The following is a 25,907-nucleotide window of genomic DNA, read 5'->3' as shown; positions in this document are numbered from 1 at the left end:
AGGAGCAGTTGATGACGTCTCGGAGGTGCGGAGCTATGACGGAGTCTGCTTTGTTGAAGATGTGGTGAGGGCATGGGTCTGTGGGGGATCCAGAGTGGATGGAATTCATCAGGCGGATGGTGTCCTCAGTGGAGATTGGGATCCAGGCGTTAAGGGTGTTTACGGGAGGAAGATGGTCAGCAGATGGTAGGGTGGGTTGGCTTCCGGGTTGGTTGTCAAAGCTGTTGTGGATGTCAGCAATCTTGTTGTGGAAAAAAGAGGCTAGGGAGTCGCAGAGGGTTTGAGAGGGGGTGATGTCGTTGGAGTTGGCCGAGGGGTTGGAAAATTCCTTGACGATGTTGAAAAGTTCCTTGCTGTTGTGGGCGTTGTTGTCAAGTCGATCCTTGAATGCTGTTTTCTTGGCTTTTCGGATCAGTTGGTGGCGAGTACGGGTGGCGCTTTTGAAGGCGTCCTTGTTGCTGGTGGATGGGTCTTTTTTCCAGGCCTTTTCAAGGGAGCGGCACAGTTTCTTGGACTTCTTGAGATCATCGTTGAACCATGAGGCCTTCTTGTAGCCGAGTTTGTGTTGACGTTTTTTCAGTGGTGCTAAGGTGTCGGCGGTGTTGGATAACCAAAGGGTGAGGTTGGAGGCGGCTTCGTTGGCGTTAGAGGAGAGGGCTGGGGAGGTTCGAAGGAGCGATGTGGAGATCTGATCCGTGGTGATTTTGTTCCAGTTTCTTTGTAGAGTTGGTTGGAGGTGGATGATGGGTTTCGGCTTGTTGTAGGTGAAGTGAACACAGCTGTGGTCAGTCCAGAGGAGATCCGTAGTGTGGCTGAAGGAGACATGGTTGCTGGAGGTGAAGATGGGGTCGAGTGTGTGACCTGCGATGTGGGTGGGGGAAGTGACCAGTTGTTTAAGTCCGAGGTTGGCGAGGTTGTCTAAGAGGGTGGCGGTGTTGCGGTCGTTGATCTTTTCAAGGTGGAAGTTGAGGTCTCCCAAAAGGATGTAGTCTTTGGAGGGGAGCGCGTGTGGGGTGATGAAGTCCGTGATGTCTTCACTGAATTTTGCGCGGGGTCCTTTCAATCTTACAGTACAACAGAAAATATGGTTTATATCATCACAGTTTTCCTTGAGTATTTATTTTAAATTAAGGTACTGTGATAAAGGGGTTACATTTGTAAACATAATATCCTACAAACATTGCAAGAGTCTTACAAGTATTAGGTAAAAGTAATACACCTTTCCGGGAAATCAATATTGCCACAAAGAAATTAATGTTCTATGACGACCCAATATCGCTGCCAAGGGCCTCGATTGGACGAAACTTGGCATGATAGCCTGCATAATCCTTTTTTTGTATAATGGAAACAGTCAAACAGGGCCCCTAGCATTACTAAATTAGTGAATACAACCTGCGCTCATTCGGTTTATTGCTATTTCTGAATACTGGCATTGTGTATGTGTACAAAAAGTAGATCAACTACTGACTTGACAGTGCTAGGGAATTTGCGATCCCCACATACCAGTGCAAAAGACACATGATGTCCATGAAAAACCAGGGACCAAATACTTCTAACCCTATTGCCATCTAAAACATAAGCTGGCGGCGTGGATGCAGATAGACGCACAATCGCGAGGTTTTGAACGGGAAACAGGACCGTTGGATAGAATTGCGCTTTTCGCAGATGATGTCATGTTTTTCCTTACTAATCTGAATAGGTCGGGGCCAAGGGTCTTTGAGATAATGCGAATATTTGGCGAAACGTCGGGGCTCTACCTGAACCCGCATAAATCTACTTTATGGGTGCTGGGAGACCGCACAGGACTCGGATCATGGGCATCTGCGCTGCAGGTGGCGACGGGGGGCCTTAAGTATTTAGGAGTGTTTTTAACAGACTCACCCGCGGTCTCCCGGGAGCGCATAGTGCCAGTCTAGGACCGGGTTCGGACAGAGATAAAAACGTGGTCCCGTATGCCCCCTACTATTTCTGGCCGGTCGGCTATTTTCAAGATGGTTGCCCTCCCACGCCTGCTGTACCAATTGCAGAATCACCCGTACCGGATTTCACCGCAGTGATTTCGGCAAGTTAATTTGGTGCTGGGACAATTCCTTTGGGCGGGGAGTGCCGTGCGAGTAGCGCTGCGCACCTGCTTTTTATCAACATATTGCGGAGGGTTGGCAACGTCCGATATTCTGTCATACTATCAGGCGTCTCAACTCCTGATCTTGAACGAATGGTGGTATGGGGACAGGGGGGACCCGGCGTATGCCCTTGAGAGATACCTAATGGAGCCCGATACTCTACACACAATTTTATACTCGGCAAGGTTAAGGAAGAGGTTGTCCAAGGCCACCCAGGTAGTCTTCCAGATCTGGAGGCAGGCGCTACGTCGCATGGGATGGTGGGGTAAGCTAACTGAGGAGACCCCTTTATGGCAAAATGGTCGGCTGCCGGCACTGGCGTCCTTGCAGGGCTTCCGAGGCTGGGAGGCTGGGACATGTTCTGACTGGCACGGCCCTTAAATCGTTTCAAGAGCTTAGCGAGGAGTTTAGTATGCCTCGAACCCAGTTCTTTGAATATTTGCAGCTCCGCCACGCCATTGGAGGGACTGGACTCCTTGCCCGAATTTAGCCCGCTAGAAGCAAAGGTATTTATTTATGGGAGACTTGGAAGAGAAGAAAATATCCTGCATTTACCAGACCCTGGTTACACATTGCTCCTCCTCTCTTCACAAATTGCAGGAATCCTGGGAAAGGGATGTGGGAGTGCTGGAAGAGGAAGATTGGCGGGAAGCCCCAAGAGGTGCAGCTATTGCAATACGCCTAAGACTCATCCAATTCAAATACCTACATAAAGCCTATTACACTAGAGAGAGACTGTGGCGGGCTGGTCTGATTGAGTCTCCCGAATGTCTGAGATGCGGCCAAGAGGAGGGCACCTTACTTCACACGGTATGGAACTGCGGAGCTTTGGCTGGGTTCTGGACAGAGGTATGGGACTGTTTGTCTGAAGTGCTGGGTTGGGATCTTCCTCGTACTCCACAATTAGGCCTCCTGCAGGTCTTGGAAGGGGTGGGCGGTAATTTATATAAAAGGCATCTGTTGTTGCTGGGCCTTACCGTTGCCAAGAGAGACGTGGCTCAAGCCTGGAAAGACCCACTGACTCCTCCGGTTGTGGTGTGGAAGAAAGGGCTGGCTTTTTGTATGGGGCTGGAGCATCCTATCTTTGAGGCCAGGGGCTGCCCTAGGAAACATTATAAAATATGGAAGAGATGGGCAGATTACAGGGGTCTGTGGTTAGAGCCAAAAGTGTAACAGGAGGATTGCACGGAACTGGTGTGAAGGGGCCACGGGTGCGGCATTGTGTACATTGTTCTATTCATGCGACTTCTTTCAAGAACGAGACGAAATTGTGCAGGGGTTAGGGTGGGATCGGGGGGGGTGGGGTACATGTTCTGTTTCATGTGATGTATAGATTGCTTCTCATTTGCTGAGGTCTACATGTTTGCAGTTTCTCCGGTGTGCTGCTCCTTGTGTGCGATCTGTCAATAAAATTGGTTTTAAAAAAAAAAACATATAGATACTTTGAGTGACATTATGCATTTAAGTTTCAGGAAGATGTCTGTGATAGTTTCAAAGCATAGTCAGGACAACCCAGACCCATGTATAGTGGATGCCCGACATGAATGCTCTGGTTATGCTGGAAAATGATAGAGACAATGTTTTCAGTTCTCACACCATGGTACTGGAATATCAATTACTGTTCTCTTACTTCTTGCTGTTTCAATTTCAGCTCTTCTTTTCGATGCAGTTCAAGCATATCCTCCAGCTTTTTCTTCAAAGTGTCTGTATAACTATGAAACTTTTCCTAAAAGAAGAAAGTTTATATTTTCAAAACCGTAAAGATATTGATAAAGACAGTGTCCATCTCTCAGTGTTGGACTGGCCTATAGGGTAATCAGGCAGTGCCCAATGGGCTGTGTGTGGGACATCTTTTGGGCTGTTTGTGGGATGGTTTTATGGTTTGCTCAATCACTTTTTACAGTTGGTTTTCCGGATATTAAAACAAACAATGCCGAAAGCAAGCTTAAATCCATGCCGTCTTCCATATCTTTTAAAACACTAACACAGCAAACCTTTACACATTTAAAACTATACCAAATTGTAAACATGAACCACCTTTTTACCTATCTAATTGAATCATAGCCCCATAAGTGCTCCCGTCAGCCAATGGCCGTCGCGAGCAATACCTTCATAGCGCTGCGCACGTCCGTTGGGCAATGCGGCCCTGCCCACTCATTAAAACCGCGGCACTGCGGCGGGGTTTGCGCCACAGTTAAGCGGATAGGCGCCAAGCGTGTTTATTTTTTCCAGAGTTTTATATAGCGCAAACTTGACCCAAAGGTATCTGAGCGCTTTACAGAGCACCAGTTGCGTTAAACAAGGACATTAATTTTTGTTAGGCACTGGGAGATTGAGTGATTTCCCCAGAATCACAGCATGTTGAGGGTCAATGCAGAGACTCAAACCCGGTGCCTCAGATTTGGGATCGACCGCCTTAGCCGCTAGGCCACATCCTCTCCTAGTTTGGCACCCGGACCTATTTTCTGTCGTAGTCCGAACCTGACAACTACATATGTGTCTTTTGTTAGCAGGATTGGCATCTCCTGGACATACATTGTATGTTGATGGGCATGTTAGGTGGCACATCATTTATGACAACATGAATGTTGTGATATTATGGCAATGGCCAGTTATCATTTGAATATTGATGGGCATAACCTCTGGCTAGTTTCTGAAAATAGGCTTGCTCCCTGGCCACAACTCCCGATGATGGGCATCTTCTGTTGGCATCGCTGTGATGCTCCACAGAAGGGACCCTGGCTATTAGCCTGGTCTTTTCCACCAGCACACCAGTGAAGTTGATGTGGCAACCAGGTTTTGTTGGCCACTCGTAACTGATGAGAGAAGTTTTGAAAAGGCTGAGGGGCATAGAAAAATTGTGTCCTGGCACTTGATCAGTACATGTTAGTTGGAAAGGATGTAGTTGTGCCTTAGCTGCAGATTTACTCTTGCCAGCCCTTGAGTAGGAATGGGGAGCTAGAAAGGTGTGGTGCCTTAGACTTCAGGGTGAGTTCCACAGCCACTGGGAAGGGGACAGTAGGGAAATGGCTAGACTGTTTGAAGGCAGACTCATGCCATATCCTGTTAGCAAGGTTGCGAAGCTAGAGCTGAAACAGGGTGCTGGAACACTAGCCTCCCTTGTGCTTGACAGACGAGGAGGGGAGTGAGAGCAGTAATCTTGAAAAAGATGGTGACTCCTGCCCCAGGGAATTTGTGATCCTCAGACCCTTTTCTTTTTTTTAAATATATTTAATTTTGGTTATCAGGTAGAAAAAAATCCATTGCACAACAATTTGCAGTGATTTGCAGTACATCAGTTCATCAGTTAGTACACGTCATTCGCACAATAAATATAGAACCAACATAAATAAGTAGAGAGACCAAAGGTTAAAGCCACTGCACAGAAGGGAGCGGGGGGGAGGGGGGGAGCCTCCCTTGGGAACAGATGCATCATTCCCAATTCATTAGTTCACTGCTACAATTCATGGTACTTGCGTGCTCGCATTATTATAACACCTACAGTCATAATGAAAATACAAAAAAACAGAAAAGGTGAGCACTCAAGCCCCAAGCAGAGACCCATATACAGACGGGGAAGACTCCCTCTTGCGCACTGCCAAACGGGCAGAGAGGCCACTAAGCTTACATAACACAAGTGCAGTCTAATGGTTGGAATCCTAATCCAACACTTCGCACAAAATATCCTGAAATGTTTTGAGGGCCATAATTGCTGTGGGAACAAGCGATACCAACAGCCTATTCCAGTTTTGCCATGCACAAAGTAAGCTTTGCTAATGCTGGCCTCTTGCAATTTTGATGTCTGCGGATTATTCCGCATTAAGGGGTTAATTTGTACATAGGAAAAGGCTAGTTTGGGGAAGGTGGCGGGTGGGTCGCAGAACTACTGGCAAGCAGCTGATTTCATTGTCCCCTCCAGCACAGCTGCCAAGCCTAGAAAAGCCCTCCTTTTCCCAACCCCTTGTAACTCTGTTCTTTAAATGAATACCCAAAAAAAATCACATTCCTTATATACATACCGGAATCGAATTGGGAGAACAAGTTCCTCTTTGTATCGTATGAGTTACTCTAAATGCCAAGATGTGTGAGGAACTTGCATCTGGTGCACTTCTGAGACCAGAATATCGGGATCCAAGAGCATTTACTGGAGGTAAAAACAATTCGACTGGTTACTTGAGGCTGCTGCTCTGATAAGCCAGCTTGATAATACTTCATGATGTGGGGGAGCACCATCATCGGTTTTGAGTTGTAATGCCCTCAAGTTGGTACAGGCCTTCTACCTCTACGACAGAAAGTGACATAGTGATTGGTCTATCTTGTTAAAAATATAATCATGGCATTACAGAAGATAAAAACAAATAGCATGAGAATAGCCATTTTAATAAGAGCAATGCTCCATACAATCGTGAGGGGCAAGGATTGCCATTACAAAGTAAACCACACACCTTAGGGAGGCCATATAGTTTAATTGAAATAGATCTGCAAAGTGGTGAGATTTGAATATCCAGATATCTAACAGGGCGAGTAGCAGAGTAGTGCGTCCTCATTTTGGCAGGTAGAACTGAAGAGATGCAAAAACCTCAGATTTAGTCTGGTTTCTTTTTTATCCCAGATATCCGTGAATGTCTGCATTTTGGCAAGCGCATTGAGGATGTTTTTCCCCCTCTGCGGCTAGACAGAGAATCATATCCTCCGCTAAGAGTTTAATCTTAGCTGCTCTTTGGAGGGGGGCCTTGACCTATAGATCTTACTGCCAAGGGTTCCATAAAGAGGGGGCGTGGCCGAGCTGCCTACCAAGATGGCCGCGCAACACTGAGGCTCCGCCAGCAATCCCAACTTCACCCATCCTGGCCGCTTTCAGTCCAGGACGACTGGCTTGAATGCATTAAAGTGCCCACTTGAATCTGAGCCGTCCAGGGTGGCTGTGTGCCTGAAATACCGCAAACTGAGGCCTTTAAGAGCGCCGGGACGGGGCTGGAGCAGTGCGTGGCAGGAGGCTAGGCCGCACCAAACGCAGTGACGGTGTGCGGCTCTCCAGCTGCCTTACCCGACAGAGAGGCGATCTTACACCCCCAAATCCAGAGCGGTGCAGCACATTAGACGTTGGCCATCATGGGAACGCCCTTCCGAGGCAGCCTCAACCACAGAACATGACTGGTGCGCTCACCTGCTGTCACTGGCTTGTTTAGGCAAACTGCCTTCGGCATTGACTTGCTGGGTTGTCTCTCCAGTTTAGCAGTCCAAATCATTAAGCAAATATTTACCATTTTCTGCTACAGATTTTTAATAGGTGAATATGTAAAGAGACGCCTGTCCCTGGCACTGTATTTGCTAAGACTGCTTCCCGTACGCTTCAAAGGCCATGGCCAAGGTTGTCAGTAGACAATTGGTCAACTGCTCTTGAAAAATCTGTTCCCCCTACAGAATCGGATGCTCTACAGGCAGACATAAACTTTCGAGACTGGCTCACTAATTCCCTGGATTCGGTTCTGCCTCCTAAGCCCTGTACAAAAAAGAGCAATACGTTTAAATCTCCCTGGTTCTCGCCTGAACTAAGAGAACTCAGGAAGGAGTGCAAAAGAGCTGAGCGCACTTGGCGCAAAGACTGGGCACCTATTCATAAAACTGCATATAAAGAAGCCCTTAAACTTTACAAACTGGGACGACAAAAATCTAAAGCTGCTTTTTTTGAAGAAAAAATTCGTCTCTCTTCAAATTCTTCCAGAGAAACATTCAAAATTGTAAACATGCTTCTTAAAGTCCCAGCTCCCTCTTTGGTTCAGAATGACCCAGTACTGAGATGCAATCAGCTAGCAGAATTTTTCGACACCAAAATCCGGAAAATTCTAGACAGCCTTCCTCAATCTTCCATCATTGAACCCGTCGAGATCCCAGCCTCTGACCCTACCTGTCCTCAACTGGAGGCTTTCAGTCCCATTTCTAAAGAAGATTTTTGTAATATCTTCTCCACTATTAAAAGCGGCTCTCCCTCAGACCCAGCTCCGATGCACATTTTAAAGCAAATTTTGAACATCATTGCCCCGGTAGCCACGGAATTACTCAATTCGTCGCTATCCTCGGGCACAGTGCCCCCGAGCTGGAAACAGGCTAGGGTCAAAACTCTCTTAAAGAAACCAGGACTGGATATCTCCGATCTGGCCAACTTTCGCCCGATCTCGCTTCTACCTGGTCTGAGCAAAGTGGCCGAAAAAGTGGTGAATAAGCAGATCTCCGAGTACCTAGAGGTTAACCATCTCCTCAGTGACTCTCAGACTGGTTTTCGCCCGGGTCAGGGCACAGACACCGCCCTTCTGGCGGTGACTGAAGAGGTAAGATGCATCTTGGATTCAGGGGGATCAGTTGCTCTGATCCTCCTGGATCTGAGTGCTGCATTCGATACTGTGGATCATGCTGTCCTGGCCCAACGACTGGCCCTGCTGGGCATTACAGGATCAGCCCTCAAATGGCTGCAGTCCTACCTGGAGGAGAGATCCTTTAGGATATGGGAAAATGGGTCCATGTCAGAGCCCTTCCCTCTTCAGTGTGGGGTGCCGCAGGGTTCCTCCCTCAGCCCCACACTGTTTAATGTCTACATGGCCCTGTTGGAGAAGGTGATAGCCCCATTTGGGGTTAAAGCTATAAGTTATGCCGACGACACGCAGCTTGTCGTCTCGCTGTCGCAACATGAGGGCAGCTTGGTTGATCTCCCAGACTGTCTTACAGCCATTTCCTCCTGGATGTCCAGTTCAAAACTCAAATTAAATGGATCTAAGACGGAGATCATGCTCCTAGGCAATCAATTTACCTCTCTGCCCCCTGAGATGTGGCCTGCTTGTATGGGAGATCTTCCACCCCCTAAGCAGCAAATAAAAAGCCTAGGGATTTGGTTCGAACCCCAACTTACATTCAAGACCCATGCGCAGAAAGTGGTTGGAGGCTGCTTCGGCCTGCTTCGGGCAGCCCGGAAGGTACTTCCTCTCCTTCCCTTTCAATCTAGAAAGCTGTTAATCCAGGGTTTGATTCTGTCCAAACTGGATTACGGTAACTCCCTTTTCCTCGCAGCCCCCCTTGCTACCATCAAGACTCTTCAGCGAGCTCAGAATGCCGCATCTAGGCTGCTGATGGGGGCGCCGAGAAGGGCCTCAGCCAAACCATTGCTAAAAGCCCTGCACTGGCTCCCCATCCAAGAGCGGGTCTCTTTCAAATCCCTCTGTATTGCACACAAGACCCTGCAAGGCAAAGGTCCTCCAGCCCTGAGAGGATTGATCCGACCTTACAAGTCGTCCAGGGCCCTTCGCTCGGATGGAGAAAATCTTGCCATTGTCCCACGAGTGAGGAAAGCGAGAACAGGAGGCCGACGGTTCTCACTGAATGTGTCAAACAAATGGAATGCCCTCCCTAGAGAACTCCGAATGGAACCGGATCATCTGAAATTCAGAAGAGCACTTAAAACCTTTTTGTTCCCTACCACCCTCTAATCTTGCTTTCGCCTGAGTTCACCTGGTTCAGATTAGGATTAGCGCTGGGACGCTCTAGGGCAGCCATGCGCTCTACAAGTCTAAATCAAATCAAATCAAATTCTATGTCAACGTCATGACCTAACAACCAACTAACATGAAGAGATTCTGCTTGTATGTTTCCCTATATGCACCCCAGCCCACGCGGATCTATGGCAAGTAACAACCGCATTCATCTGTCTTGGCAATAATGATGAGGTGCAACCCATGCCTAGACAGTACTAACAGGTGTATAAATGACAAAATAATGAATACTATCAGAAAATGTGCCGCATTATGCAGCATAATCTGCTTTTTCTTGAAACATAATTTAGACAACCCTGACGCAAAATGTTGTCTTCCCTTGCCACATAATTCCACTGGGTTGCCTATAGTACACATACTTGGGCCACTTTCAACAATCCCAATAGCTATATTTCCACAAGCATTGCACAAGGAAGTATTATTTTAGCTCTACCGTGTGATAATAAACTTTTGACGTTTCTATTTTCTACGTTTGGTATAGGATAACGGTCTTCAAAACATTTTATAGACGCTCCCCTTCAATTGCTCATAGGCCCCCAAAAGTATGCGCTTAGGTTTTCAAAATTATTCTATATCATATTAAATACAGCAAGCAAGCTAAAAACCATTTAGCTAGCTTAAGGGCACATCCTCTAAAGAATACATCATTCTGAGTGGTGTTTTTAAATTTATGATAACTGACTATAAGCAGTGAAAAACATATCAAGACCTCAAGATCTCCGACATCCACAACAGTTTCAGCGCTCAACCCCCGCACCCACCGGTCGAACCTACGCACCCAGCCGCCATCCTCCAGACATGGACCGAGGTGACCCCCGAAGACACGACAAGCATGATGAACACCATCCACTCCGGATCGCCGACCGACCCTTGCCCCCACCACATCTTCAACAAAGCGGCCCCCACCATCGCACCCCATCTCCGAGACATCATTAACACCTCCTTCAACACAGCCACCTTCCCTGAGAGCTGGAAGCACGCAGAGCTCAGCGCACTACTGAAGAAACCAACAGCGGACCTGACCGACCTCAAGAACTTCCGCCCCATCTCGCTCCTTCCCTTCCCGGCCAAAGTCATCGAAAAGGTCGTCAACAAGCAACTGGCCGCCTTCCTCGAGATGAACGGATCCCTCGACCCATCGCAGTCCGGATTCAGAGCCAATCACAGCACCGAGACCGCCCTCATCGCAGCCACTGACGACATCCGAGCCCTGCTCGACAACGGTGAAACAGCGGCACTCATCCTCCTAGACCTCTCCGCTGCATTCGATACTGTTTGCCACCGCACCCTAGTCCAACGACACCGGCATCCAGGGGAAGGCCCTGGACTGGAACACCTCATTCCTCTCCGGAAGAACACAAAGAGTACGCCTCCCGCCGTTCCGCTCGGAGGCCACCGAAGTCATCTGCAGCGTCCCGCAAGGATCTTCGCTCAGCCCCACTCTCTTCAACCTCTACATGAAACCACTAGCTGCCATCGCCGCAACCACAGCCTGAACATCATTTCCTACGCCGATGACACCCAGCTGATCCTCTCCCTCACCAAAGACCCCGACACCGCCAAAGCGAACCTTCACGAAGGGATGAAAGACGTCGCCGAATGGATGAACAGCAGCCGCCTAAAGTTGAACACGGACAAGACAGAAGTCCTCATCCTGGGAACATCCCCCTCCGCATGGGACGACTCCTGGTGGCCCCCAGCCCTAGGCACCGCACCCAAGCCAACAGACCACGCACGCAACTTGGGCATCATCCTGGACTCCTCCCTATCGATGACCAGGCAAGTCAACGCCGTCTCCTCGTCTTGCTTCCACACACTCAGCATGCTCCACAAGCTCTTCCAATGGATTCCCACCGAGACAAGGAAGACAGTCACCCAGGCCCTCATCACCAGCAGACTGGACTATGGAAACACCCTCTACGCCGGAACAACAGCCAAGCTTCAGAAGAGACTCCAGCGCATCCAGAATGCCTCCGCCCGACTCATCCTGGACGTCCCCCGACGCAGCCACATCTCGAGCCACCTGAGAGACCTACACTGGCTCCCTGTCAACAAGCGGATCACGTTCAGACTCCTCACCCACGCACACAAATCCCTTCACGACCTGGGCCCTAGATACCTCAACGACCGCCTGACCTTCTACACGCCCACCCGCCAGCTGCGATCGGCGAACCTCGCCCTCGCCGTCGTGCCTCGCATCCAGAGAGCCACCGCCGGAGGAAGATCCTTCTCCTACCTAGCGGCTAAGACATGGAACTCCCTGCCAGTCCACCTGCGACTGACCCAGGACCACCTCGCCTTCAGGAAACAGCTCAAGACCTGGCTGTTCGAGCAGTAGCAGACCCCCCCTCCCCACGCGCCTGGAGACCCTTCCGGGTGAGTAGTGCGCGATATAAATGCCATGATTGATTGAAGACAGATAAACAATTGAAGTGAGATCCTAAGACAGAATGTATTAAAATAAATATACAATAGCAATGTTTTAGTCTATTTTTATTAACAATAATACAATAAATTACAAGCAAATGAATCAGAATGCGTCAAAAACTTTAGAGGGAGTTAAAGAAATGTTGACCCAAAAAATACTTTGCCTTTATTTTACCACATTCTCCAGTACAGCAGGCAACTTGCCCCTTGACCTGTGAGATAACTTCGGCCAATACTGGCATTTCAGATACAATCAGTATGCCTGCTTTGATGTATGGCCCCATCCTTACAAAGTTGAAAGATAAATCTGCACGTCTCAAAATGCTGCTGGCTAGTATACCACGACTTGCTGAAATTGTTGCACAAGACATGGGGCCATCAGACATCTCTGAACATATTTAATATTTCAGCTATTGCAGGTATTGTTTGCTATGCCCTTTAAAAGCGCACACAATATACATGATTTGTAATATGTTAGCAGATCGTTCACTCTAGAGGGCCCAATGTGGTCTTTTATCAGGAATGACTGGGGAGGTGTGGAGATTTATTTTGATACCGATTGCAAGGTGTGCCGCGCGGTTTTAAGACCGGTGGCATAAGGTACATCCATTAGGATTAAATCTGGGAGGAACTCCGCTCGTGGAGTTTTCCGCACTCCGCGTTAAGCGGAGCTCGCGGAGTTCTGAAAAACTCTGCTTTGTCTTTTCCCTTACTTGCCAAGGTCAAGTTGGCAAGCGTGAGTGAGGAAAATTCACCTTCTGGCGAGATTTTTCTTGGTTTGTGAACGTCAACTCCAAGTTGGCGAGCGTGGAAAATCAACCTCCCGGTGAGATTTCTCATCGCGGGCGGTCAGATTCTTCATTGCGAGTGGTCGCGTCTGCTTGCGACCACTCGCGTTGAGAAACCGTTCGTTCGCGTTGAGAAAGCTGCCGCTCGGGAGAAAGGAAGCAGCACCCACTTGCGCTGTGCAAGGTGTCAATTAGAGATAATTGCACAGTGCGGACAAGTACCTGGCACTGAAAATCACAGCGAACAGCATTTATCGAACACACTCCCCAGCTTGCGGAGCTCTGCGTATCACTGCAGTTTTTTTTGCACTTTGGGTAGCGGAACTCCGCCCAGGCTTAATTAGGATGCAATCTCTTGAATGGCGAGAACCGTAGTCTAGCCCACCACTGACCCAGCTTTAGTCTACAACACACATACCTTGTACTCCTGGGCAGCTTCTCGAATGGGGAGCACCCTGTGCTGCTTGTGATCACGTGACATGCTGCAGACCACACAGATGGGCTTCTGGTCCACTTCACAAAACAGGTTTAGCTTCTCTTCGTGTTCTGGGCACATATTCACCTCCTGGGGGATACCAGTAGATACTTGAAGCTGTTTTGCGATTTCCACCATGTTCGCCAGTTGCCTGTTGGGCCGGAGGAATTTGGTCTCAGAGACTGATCTACACTGAGGACATGGGAAGTGTGTCTGCAGCCCCTCCCAGCACTGACTGATACAGGACAGACAAAAGGCATGTCCACACTCCACAGACACCGGGTCTGAGAAATAGTCCAGACATATGGAGCACGTGGCCTCCTCCTTCAGGCTCTGGAGATGAGTTGCTGCAGCCATGTTCCTGTCGGAAAGAAAGAGGTCAAGTTAAGTTTTGTTTCTCCCAGCTTGTGAAGTGAAAGTGCCTGTCTTGCTCGCTCTCCTTATATAAGCTCCCTCTTTTACTGGTTCTGCACTTTCAGAAATCTAACCTGGGAATGCCAAAAGCAAAGCAGGGAGTGGCCATGACTGAGTTGGGGCTAAGTGCAGCAGAGCAAGGTGTGTACGTGAGCTCAATGTCAGCCTAAGCACTCAGGAGTGTGTGCACGAGTATCAACCTACGAGCTCAGAGTGAGAGAGCGTGAGTGGTGCGCACTTGTATCATCCGCATTACTGTGCGCACGCGACTGAAATGGGAGTGTATACAACAGTGCTGAGTCAACCTATGCACTAGAGTGTGTGCAGATGAGTGGAGTGTGTGCAGCAGAGTGTGTAAGCTTATACACCAAAAGCATAGGGTCAGCCTTTGCACTTGGAGCATGTGCACAGCTGCAAAAGTTTCAGATTGCTTATATGCGACATTTCTGGATTTTCGGTGTGCTCATGAGTGACACTTGATTGCCTTGTACACTGTAACAAGTAGAAACAGGTAGTTGTGCACTCACACACCGAACACAAACTGTGTAGAAATGACGGTGCTACCATTTCTTTACTTAGGTGCTGGGAATTGCAGCCCAGAATACATGATGCTGCTTTAGAAACACATTTATCTTCACTGACGTTAACAAGGAATGTATTCACATGAATACAGCGCTGTTGAACTTTAAGCTGACAAATAGTTGAATGGAAGTGTGAGGGGTTGAAACGCCAACAAAACACCTTTTAAAAAACCCTATGCCATAAATGCATTATCACCCATTCCAGATTTGCTATACTAATTTTGTATGGAAAAACCTGAGCATATCTACAATTACATGGTTTGTGCTCGCAAGTTTTAACCAAGTAAAGCCAATGCGTACCTGTTTTGTTATGCCGTTTTATAATTGGCCTTCATTTCTGCAAACTGTTCCTTGGGTGGGATTGAGGTTTCCTTCCCAGTCCCAAAAACGATTACTCAGGGGTGACTTTCTCGGTTTACAACAGGCTGGAAGTATTACAGTCAACCAAGAGCGCCATAAAACAGCTGTACACATAACATCCTTTAATACATAGGTATTTGCAAACATTTTCCAAGGGACCAAAATGTTTGGTCTTTGATGTGACTGAAGGTTGCACTGATGCCAGCAGGGTGGCAGTGGGAGGCAAGGGGCACGGGGTTGGCATTAAGGTGGGTGTGAGAATGTTAAGCATATAAATCTAGTGGCTGAATTGCAGAATGTGAAACCAGAAAACATGGAATTGATCCCGGCTTCCCCACTTAACCTAACTGTGCGAACCTAGGCAGTTTTTTAATGTCACTTTCCTTTATTTTACTTTATCATTACGTGTGGGGATCTCGAAATAAACGAATTTGGAATGTGCGCTGTAATAACATTTTCCTGTGCTTTATTTAATAAACTATAATGCTGTTCATGTAAAATAGGAACCTATGCCACCCAAAGAGTGCACTATACAAACGACTTGCACCTTAGTTCACTATTGCATTGTCAGGGAAGGGGGAAATTAATGTTTCTCAATTTATGTTAAAAAAACTTTTAAAAAATACTGTTCAATGAGCTAGTAATCTGTTGTACTAGTGCGAAACGGTTCTGCAGGTTAATTAAATACACTTTCTTGAATTCTGAGAGATTTTTATCACTTTTGCTGCAATAAGTTTTTTTTAATGAATGTGATCCTAAACTTAACCTCAGTCAAGTGAACAGCCGCCCACTGCTGCTGTTGACTAGGGTGCAGCATGTGAAGGTCAGTAGGCGCGCATGCGGCTACCGGGCCGTACTATATACAAGTTCATTGCATAATTATTGATTTGTCTTACCTTATACTGGTCCTATCGCCCACAGCGCGTGCAGCACGCTTCCTCTTGGGTGCCATTCTGCGGCGGCTCGGTATGTGTAGGCCTCTGTAGCCGCGGCTCCACTAACAGTGGGACCTTGGAGAGCCTCGAGCTGGTGATGTCTCGCGCTCACAACTATTCGTAGCCCAATCAGTGACTCCAACACGGACTCTTTTGCTGAGCAATGACGAATGAAAACCGGGTGTGCCAGTGCACAACTGCAAACCCAATGGTGGTGGAAATGGCGCGTAGTGCTACAATACACGGGCGTATACACAGGCAGCAGTTCCAGGATGCGAGGTAGGCGTGGCTACACACAGTCCAATCAGTGTTGGATTGGGAAAGCCCAAAATGCAAAGCCTGTTTCGTAAAAAAAAAAGTACGGGGCCCAGGCTGGAGAGGTGTCATGCATGCGGAGGGAACAGTCTTTATTCTGAATATCTGCTTCTAGAATAGTGTGTATATGAATCTCTGACGTGACTCTCAGCAGCCTGAGGTAGGAATGTTTGTCGCGGAGTTGGGGGTATCGAACAATATAAACTGGGAGTTTTCACTCCTTGAACTGGGAGTGTCGACCCTCGACGATGTCTCAACTTGAAAATGGGAGCGCCTCCTCGAGGCCGCCGACGAATTCTTTTAGGCAGGGCGTGGGCAAGCAAATTCATTCTTTCCCGGAGTCCTGCCCCTGGCCCGCCCAAGCGCAGATTCAAACCAATAGCGTTAGGGCGGGCTCGGGCGTTAATATATTGACACCAACTGGAGGTGGGAGAGGAAAGGGCGGAGAGCCGAATGCCGATGTCATTTCCGAGCCCAATTTTGCTCTTTACGTTATTTCAAGGCAATACATCGTAAATCCGCACGGAATCGGGTTTTTGTATACATGAATAGACAAGCATTTACGATGCAATGGTCTCGGCAATATTAAAGGTAGAGTATTGGCATTGCTCATGATTTTTTTTTTTAAATCATAAATAAACGGTGTAGGGTTGGGCCCTAGGCCCTCATGCTGGTAATGACTGCAGACACAGGACACACTGGGTGCAACTGGCCCAGAGCACGTGCGCTCGCCACTTTTATTCGAGCTGTGTCACCTGACCAGTGACATCAGTGTTGGGTGGGTGCTTAGTGTAATTACATTGTTAGCACTAGAATGCTAACTGACTCTGGGTTCTTACATCCCTCCCAAAATTGGTGAAAATCAAACCAAACAGGACTTATGATTTCAACAAGTCTCTTTGGCTGCTTGCAAACCGCAGGCAGTGTGGTCAGTCAGTGTGGTCAGTCAGTCAAAAAATAACTTTATTTGGTTTATCATAACCATAAAGCATTTAAAACACAATTCATTACGTGAAAATATTAAAAGCGAAGCGTTTTTTCCACTCTGTTAAAATATTTACAATTTCAGTAAAAGGACCCTTTCTGGCCCTGAGCCTTTAGTCTTTTCCAGCTTTCGTGAGTAGATTGTCCACTAATGACATGAATTTTACCCCCGACATATTAAAATGTTTGATGAGGCGCCCATCCAATTTGTTACCGCATGTCTACAAGTGCGAACGTGTAAATTGGTTAAGACCGTTTTCAGCATGCTCCTTCTTTCCGCTTTTACTGATTCACAGACGCACAGTAGGTGGCTTAAGTTTCCATATGGTACCCACATAAATGGCATGCCTTTGTTTGGTGTTTATTTTTCAAGGTAGGAGCCAAATCCTTCGAGCAGTGATCGCCAAATCTAAGTGCCATAAACTTCCTTTTTAATGATAATCTGAAGTGGGCTGCTAGGTAGGGTTGTGGTTTTAAGCTTGTATATGAGTTTATTACAACCCATGCATGGCGGCGTTTGGCCAGTCTCCTTTTATCTTCCACCAAGGATAATGCCTTTGCCCTGATGTTACAGGCTTTGTTAAATGAGGACTTTTCCAGCTTGCTATTCCATGCTTCTTTGATCTTCAGTTCTTCCAGGGCAATGCGCAAATGGTCACCCCAGGTGTTTGGGATTCTTTGCTCATATTGTAGTTTTATTTCTGTCCAACATAAGTTGTTTAATGTACCCGTTTCTGCTGCTCTTAGTTTCCAGCATAATTTTACCAAGATTGCTTTCCTTTGGAATTCTTGGCTCTAGGGCCAAAATTCCAAGCGTATTTGTGCTGGCGACGAGTGTAGGAAGGGGGAGTCTCTAGTTGGCGCAGTGCAACACTAACGACAAGCAGGGACTCTCTCTTCCTCGTCAGGGCTGAGGGTTACCTTCCAGACAACCTCTGCTTACCCTCTAGGTAGTGTGGCTTAAGCAGTCTTAGGCTAATCTTTGGGGCACATAGGGTTAAACATTTGCAATATTACACCGTCACAACCAACCCACCACACAATGACACCAAACTGTATTTGTAAAAATATATATCTTTATATAGATTTCAAGCAGGCTTGTAAATACAGTTGTCAAACTTTCAATAGCGGTTTCCAGTTTACTTGAGGTCAGGTTGCCACAGTTCTTTCTTAGCAATAAGCAATCTTTTGGGCCTTCTGCCCGGGTTCAGTAAGGTTCAGTGTCTTGTAGCGCCTCAATGCGCTTTCCGCTGTCTCCGCTCGCTTCAGAGAGGAGCTCGGGCCCGGTCGGCCAGAGTTCACGCTTCCCGCGTGGGCTCCGAGGACCAGGAGCTGTGCGAGCCTCGGTTTCAGAGGCGGCTCGCGTTGGGAGCAGATAGCGCGGTGCGAGCTCGAGTTGCAGGACGCTCGCACCGTTAGGAGACAACACAGTACCTTTCAAATTCTTGTGGAGCGGGCGGCTTCCAGGGGAGCTGTCCCACGTCGCGTTGCTTTTCCGGGGTCGCTGTTCGCTGCGGCTCTCAGCCGGGCAGGTCACGGGTCATCCGGGGCGGCGGTGTTCAGTGGCGGCAGGGTCCTTCCTTCGTCGTTCGCTCCGACCCTGGAGGTGGCGGCTGTGTGGTGGCGGCAAGTGGCAGTACGGTCCCCAAGTGCAGGACGTACCCAGCCAAAGTACCGGTTGCAGCTGTGCGCTCACAGCTGAGCTGTCGGGCAGGATACCGACCAGGGGGGAGTTACCACAGGGCGCCTGTCCGTCTTCGCAGGTGGATTGACGTCTCGAAGCGCAGTCAATTCGGGAGCTCGGACCGGACGGGTCCTCCTTCACGTTGCTCTCGGGCTCCCGGCGCAGATGCGGTCACGGTGTTCGGGCCAGCGGCGGCTGGACCTCACGTTGCTCTCGCTGTTGCTTGGGGCCCCGGTCACGGTGCTCGGGGGGATGTCGATGCCTTGGGTTACGGGGAGCGTTGGCAGGATTGCCCAGCGCTTCCAGACTCCTCTGTCAGTACTGCAGCGATAAGCAGCACACACAGTCGCTTTCTTCAGGGTGTAGCGCCCACTGGTCCTGGGGCGCTGGTCAGGGGGCAAGTTCAGCAGCAAGCCCTTGGAGATCTTTTAGCAGAGTTTGGCACAAAGTCTTACAAAGCAAAAGTCTTCTTGTAGTCTTTCCTTCTCCTCTCCTTCTGCAGCAAGGCACCAGACACAGGCAAGAGTCAGCACCCTTCCTTGTCCTTCCAGGTCCTTCTCGTCGGGCAGAGTTCCTTCTGTAGCACAAACAGGATGTAATTTACAAGGAGCAAGGCTCCTTCTTTTATACTGCATTTCTTTTGTTCTTACAGGCCAGGGGGGCCTTTGCATAGCCACTTTCAGTCCTTGAGTACCTTGTTGGGTGCAATCCGGCTTCTGCTTTCAGTGTGAGGGGCAGGCACATCAGACGCCCCACAGGTGGTGGCGCCAGCATTGTGTGGACAGGGGCAGCCAGAAGTACCTTGTTGATGGGGCTTCGCCCTTCCTGGGCCAGGTGTCGGCTGAGTCATCAGTCGCTCCCCAGGAGGGTGGAGCCAGCATTGTGGTGGCAGAGCACAGCTAGATTTCGAGTCAAGAGCCACTCCTACCTCCTACTAAGGTGTAATCTGCGCATTCACCACCTGTCATCCCCCAGCCCTGTCACTCACACATCCCAGACAGTCAGATACACATACCAGCAGAGACGGGCTGAAATGGTTAGGCAAGCAAATGCTAACTTTCTAAAAGTAGCATTTGCAAACACAGGACATTAAAATAAACTTTACTAAAAGAAATATTTTATTATCCTGAGTACAGGCATACTAAACATGACTCTCTACCATGCTCCCTGAGCCTGCTGGGATTATAGGGTGTAATAATTCCAGCAGCCCATTCTGGCCTAACGGAAGCAGGTAGCCTTCAATAGTGAAATACGAATTTAGTTGTAATTCACTACTAGGACAGGCCACACACATCAGGGCTTGTCCTACCTTACACTCACAATGCACCCTGCCCTCAGGCCTACCATAGGGGTGACTGATATGAAGTTAAGGGAAGGTTTAGAGGCTGGCAAGTAGGTGCACTTGCCCAGCCAGCATGACAGTACGAGACTGCACGCGGGTTCTGCGGTGGCAGACCCCAGACACATCTTAAGGCTGCTTCTGTGGGTGGCGCAACCAGCGCTGCAGGCCCACTAGCAGTATCGGCATCTACAAGCCCTGGCACTCCTGGTGCACTTTACTAGGGACTAACAGTAAATCCAATGAACCAATCATGGACATCAATCACATGTACAATTTACAGTAGGGAGCACTTGCACTGCGGCACGGGTTGGCCGTGGCGTAGTGCCCTGAGTATCGGAAAACCAGCAAAACATCGGAGGCACACCAGCAAAAAGTGGAAGGGAAACTCACGCCAAGGTGCCAGGTCTAACAACGAGCCTTTAAAAAGATTGAATACTGCTTTGTAGACCCTGAAATGTTTATTTCTTGACCGTGCCATGTTTCCAATCCATAGGATAAGGTTGGGAGCAATTGTGCTGCCATCATTTTTAGGAGATGACCGTGTGAAGGGCATTCTAATTTCTTATATAACTGTTTATAGGCAAAGGTTAATGATTGGGCTTTTGCTGTGATCTCCCTTTTCTGGTCCGCCCAAGACAGATTTCTTGCCAGTTTGATACCCAAATATTTGTAAGCACTTATTTCCTCTATTTGTGAGTTATTTGCGTACCATTTCTGTTTTCCTGTCCTCGGTCCCGCCAGTCTTACTACCTTCGCTTTTGATTTATTTAGTTCCAGGCCTTGTGCGTCCAGGTAGTCTATTAGTTTGTTTATGGTTCTTTGCAGCCCTATTGGGGTTTGACTCACCACCACGATATCATCCGCGTATTGCAGAAATTGGATTGGCTCATTTGCCAATTTTGGCGGATGTCCGTTTACTTGTAGCAGGTAGTTATTTAAATCTGCCAAATATAAGTTAAATAAACAAGGAGAAAGTACACAGCCTTGTTTTAATCAGTTTGTTATGTTTATTTTTGACGATACTCTTCTTCCGTCTCCTAACTTTACGGTGGCCCAAGTTTCTTTGTATAATGATGTTATTGCATCTATCAGTGGATATGGGAGTCCCCATGCTTTCAGTTTCTTCCACAGGCGGTCGTGTGGCACTCTGTCAAAAGCAGATTTCAAATCTATGTAACAGGGGGGGACCTGACACTGCCACTGACCTGGGAGGTCACCACTTGGGCTCCTGGACCACTGCAGCCCCAGCGCTGCTTCGCTGCTACGTACACCAGGCTCTCTGCTTCCCTGCCGCTCCCCAACCATCGCGTTGCGGCGAGGCAGCAGATCGGGGACTACATCCCCCAGCACCGCTTGCGCCTAGGAAGGCGCGCATCCTGTCCCGCCCCCGGAGGTGCGCTTAAGGTCAGCGTGAGCCCCGGGGGACCTGACACTGCCACTGACCTGGGAGGTCACCACTTGGGCTCCTGGACCACTGCAGCTCCAGCGCTGCTACGGACACCAGGCTCTCTGCTTCCCTGCTGCCTGCCGCTCCCCAACCATCGCGGCGAGGCGGCAGATCGGGGACTACATCCCCCAGCACCGCTTGCGCCTAGGAAGGCGCGCATCCTGTCCTGCCCCCGGAGGTGCACTTAAGGTCAGCGTGAGCCCCCGCGTCGCGGGATCGCGTGCGGGTCGGCGCCCGGGACTAAGCCCGGGCAAAGGGCGGGCCCGCTGTGGCCTGAGGAGACTGGACTGGGCCAGGGATTTTACATTTTGAAACCGGACCTCCAACGTGCTGTTAGCACGAAAGACCTTCTTATTACTTTTCTTGTGAGTGTATAGACCAGAGGGTATTAGTGTGTAAGCTCTGTACCAACTCTATTTACAATGTCTAAAATGGATAAGGTGATGGTTGGTCCCGCCTCTCTGGATAACTATCTGGTGAAGAAAGTAAACCAGATAAACAATGATAGAAGTGCCTCTTTGGGGAAGGGCTCTATGACAGTGGAACCACCAGAAAAATCCCCAACTACTCTGACACAAGACATTGAGGCTAACACGAGTGATGTTATTTCTGTAGATCCTCCATTGCCAATTATAGTGAGCGTTGAGGTCCATTCAGATTCACTGGCCCTGTTAAGTGAAGATACCGGTGTGCTGAATGAGACCCAGCCTGAAACTAGGCCCCTGAGAACTTGCAGAACAGAATCTCAAAAAGAGGCGATGAAGTACAATAACTCTAAGGCTAAAAAAAAGGACGGCAAGGCACTTAATAGTCCTGTTATAACCCCTTTCGTATTTACTGGCACTAATGGTAATGGTGTTAATTTAAACTCTGATCTGCTTGCTTCACTTATAAAAAATCTAGAAGTCTCTTTAACAGTGAAGATAGAGGAGCTTATAAAACCATTAACCAATAAGATTGAAAACATCTAATGGTAATGTACACTCTGGGGGGAAAGGGAAAGAAGCTGTGAAAGTTAATGACCTGCGGAATAAGGGGAGGGGGAATACTGTTGCAGCAGCTGCCACAGGGACTGAAACTCCTAACCGATTAGACGCCCCTGTGGTAACTGCTTCACAGCCACAACCGACTATAGCTCCCCAAAGTAGTAGAGTCCCTAGACCCCCGAGGTATAATCGTTATCTAAATTTACCACCAGAATGTGCACCGTTTGTGGCAGTATTGACCAATGTCCCCCCTTGTGGTACCCATCCTGCATCTCCTTATGATGAATCCCACACCTCTTTGAAAAACAAGGCAGTGGCGTGGCTCAACAAAAACTGTGGCTTTCCCATTTCATATTCTGACCAGATAATGGCAGTAAGGTGTGTAAATTGGGTGGGACCTTCCAAAAAGATAGGTTCTGGGGATTGTATAGTTATAAATTTTAAATACCCCCAGCATGTGGCAACTGTCCTCCTGAGAGCTTCTTCATTGGTATACAATGAGAATAGTATCTGTGTGCGCCCACTGGGATACTTTTATGCGCATTTGTGCAAACCTACACATCAACAGAGTTTAACCAGGCGGGTGTTTGAACCTTATACTCCAGTCCAGGACACTCAATTCATCTATAACATCACTAATCCCTGTGGGTCAGGTGGACCGAACAAAATTTACAACAGGAATACTAGTGCTGGGCGCTATCAACATGGGTTGAATGTCAACACACAGAACAGTTACAAAGTGCTATCTGGTCTTGAGCTGTGTGATTGACGGGTGGCACCTGCGGCTCAGGTTACTGTGGCTACAGGTGATTCTATAAACTCAGAAAACCCGGAGGGTATAACGTCAGGATGCCAGGTTGTCTCATGGAATATTGCTGGCCTCGCAGCCAAAATGTCTGATGAAAACTGGGTGTCCTATATTAAGCAATTTACAATTATCTGCCTACAAGAAACATGGGAGGTGGGATGTAACCTATTTTTGGAAGGGTATAAGGCCTTCTATGTGCCAGCTTTGCCTTCAATAAGGGGTAGGCCTAAGGGGGGTCTTGTAATTTTTGTCTCGATATTAATACCATGTGAAGTACGAAGAATTGAATCACAGCACACAGGTGTAATGGGCATAGTTTTATCTGGAGGTAATTGTCGTGTGGGTATGGTGAATTTTTATAATGCTACTCAAGACAGTGCAGGCAAGAATCAAATTCTTATACTAAACTCTTTTGTTTTTAGCTATATGAAAGATCTGGGGCATAACCTCATGATTATGGGGGATTTTAATGTGCATCCTTGCGTAGATCCATTGAATAAATGTTTACCAGAAATGTTTTGTGAACGGGTGGGCTGTCTCCACATGGAGCATACTAAGGAGGGGGAATTGTGTAATGACTTGTTGGATGATTTTGATCTTTCGCTGGCCATGGCACTAAGGGACCCGCTATATTGTTTTGATATCCCTACCTTTAAAGGGCATGGCAGGGGTACCTTTATAGACCATATATTGGTCTCTCGGACGATGCAAACTTTTTTAGACTCTTTTTGCATTGTCTCAAGCGAATTTAGTGACCATAACCCTTTAACAATCTGCCTAAAATGTCCCTGGGTAAAAAAGGGAAATAAGATTAATAACCAAGGCAGGCTGGGAACAACAGATGGGAGGAGACGGTTAAAATGGTCAATGGTCTCTGCGGATATTCTCTATAAAAATATTGCTGAAAGGTGTGCTGAGGATATCAAAGAGTGTACCATTAAGGGGGGGATCTGAGGCAGGTCCTAGCCGCTTATCAAAATGTATCGGAGAAGGTGTCAGAGCTATTATCTGTGCCTAGTAAAAATCAGGTGAAAACAGGCCCAAGGTGGTTCAGCCATGATTGCACTAAAGCTGCTCGCAAACTGAGGCTTGCTTTGTCAGCTACCCCGAGGAATCGGGAGAACATAAAATTATGTAGAAAGGAATATAAGGCTATCACTGCCTCTCGTAAGGAATTCCTAAGAAAAAAGGCATGGGAGGAATTACTTGATTCCTGCACTCTGAATAGCAGCACCAAGTTCTGGGCTCTGGTTAAAAAACCTTTTTTGACTGAGGACCCAGGAGACGGACTTGACTGCTGCATAACCAAAGAGGACTGGGAATGTCACTTTAAAAACCTGTACTACTCTGAGGATCCTGTAATCATGGATGTCGCCCCCCTTGATAGGGGTGGCACTATTACATTTGACAAAAGTGAGGTCTTGGCTGCTATAATGGGTCTTACTGCAAATAAATATTTATTTATTTATTTATTTATTTATAAAATTTCTAAAGCGCACAAATACCTTCCGGTGTCTCGGCGCTAGAGTTCGTTAAGATTGCAGAGAGCTCCTACATAGCTTACTGGTTGAAAAGCCATGTTTTGATGTGCTTCCGAAATATGAGTAGGGAGGAGCTTGATCTGATATTAAGAGGGAGCTCATTCCACAATTTAGAAGCAGCAATTGTGAAGCGCTTATCGCCCCATGTTGCTTTCTTAGTGCGTGGAATATGGAGTAGCTGGGATGCCTCAGAGCGTAGAGAGCGCTTGGGTTTGTATGGAGTAATGGATTTTTAAAAAAAAATCCGGTCCGGTGTTGTTCAGTGTTTTATAAATGATGCACAAGGCCTTGAACTTTGTACGGCTTCTCACTGGTAGCCAATGAAGTTGGCGAATGATGGGCGATATGGATGAGAATTTAGGTGTGCCAGTTAAAATTCTTGCTGCAGCATTTTGCACTAATTGTAATTTGTTCATGACTTGTTCCTGTGCATTCAACCATAATGCGTTACAGTAATCAATCTTTGAAAGGACTAGTGTAGACATTAGGGTTTTGCCTGAGTCAGGAGGAAGAAAAGGAAGAAGCTTTTTTACCATTCTCAGAGTGTAAAAGGACGCCGAGACCACAGCATTAGCATGGCTATGGAAAGTAAGCTTATTGTCGAGTAGAACTCCAAGGTTCCTGACTTTTTGCACAGGGTGAGGAGGATCTCCCAGCTCTGCTGGCCACCAAACTGGTGACCAAGACGGGGTCAGATCACCAAAGAGCATGACCTCCGTCTTGTCAGAGTTTAATTTTAGGCAGTTCTGGTCCATCCAAGTGCAAATTGCTCTCATTCCTTCCTGAAAGTTAGCGGCCACTGCAGCTCCGTTCCTATGAATAGCCAGGACCAATTGAGTGTCTTCGGCGTATGATGTTATTCCTATGCCGAATGACTTGATCACCCTCGCTAAGTCCGATACATAGATATTAAAAAGCGTTGGACTTAGCGAGGAGCCTTGAGGAACTCCACAAGGTAAGGTGAAATTGGGCGAATAGTAGCTACCCATTTTCACAGACTGTACTCTGTCTGATAGAAACGATGCCAGAAGAGTCTTTGCTTTGCCCTGGATACCCATGGCATCGACACGGTCGATCAAGATGTTATGATCGACCGTGTCGAATGCAGCCGATAGATCTAAGAGTATCAGGATTGCTGTACCGCCTTGATCTAGAA

At 47.9% G+C, this 25,907-nt stretch overlaps 1 protein-coding gene across 1 annotated transcript in view; it reads right to left on the bottom strand.

Annotated features, from left to right (window-relative positions):
• LOC147659044 (E3 ubiquitin-protein ligase TRIM39-like) overlaps positions 1 to 15,785 on the bottom strand; it is a 267,718-nt gene extending 251,933 nt beyond the window's left edge. Inside the window, exons 1-3 of the mRNA XM_086952016.1 lie at positions 15,606 to 15,785; positions 13,298 to 13,715; positions 3,754 to 3,849 (exon numbers count right to left, since the gene is read on the bottom strand). Coding sequence (XP_086808142.1) covers positions 3,754 to 3,849; positions 13,298 to 13,715; positions 15,606 to 15,661 — 570 coding nt within the window. The 5' untranslated portion in view covers positions 15,662 to 15,785. The remainder of the gene's footprint in view (positions 1 to 3,753; positions 3,850 to 13,297; positions 13,716 to 15,605) is intronic.
• Between the last annotated feature and the right edge of the window lie 10,122 nt (positions 15,786 to 25,907).

Source organism: Lissotriton vulgaris, unplaced genomic scaffold (genome assembly GCF_964263255.1).
Source record: "Lissotriton vulgaris unplaced genomic scaffold, aLisVul1.2 SCAFFOLD_1345, whole genome shotgun sequence".
NCBI lineage: Eukaryota > Metazoa > Chordata > Amphibia > Caudata > Salamandridae > Lissotriton > Lissotriton vulgaris.
This window is presented reverse-complemented; position numbering and strand designations above follow the sequence as displayed.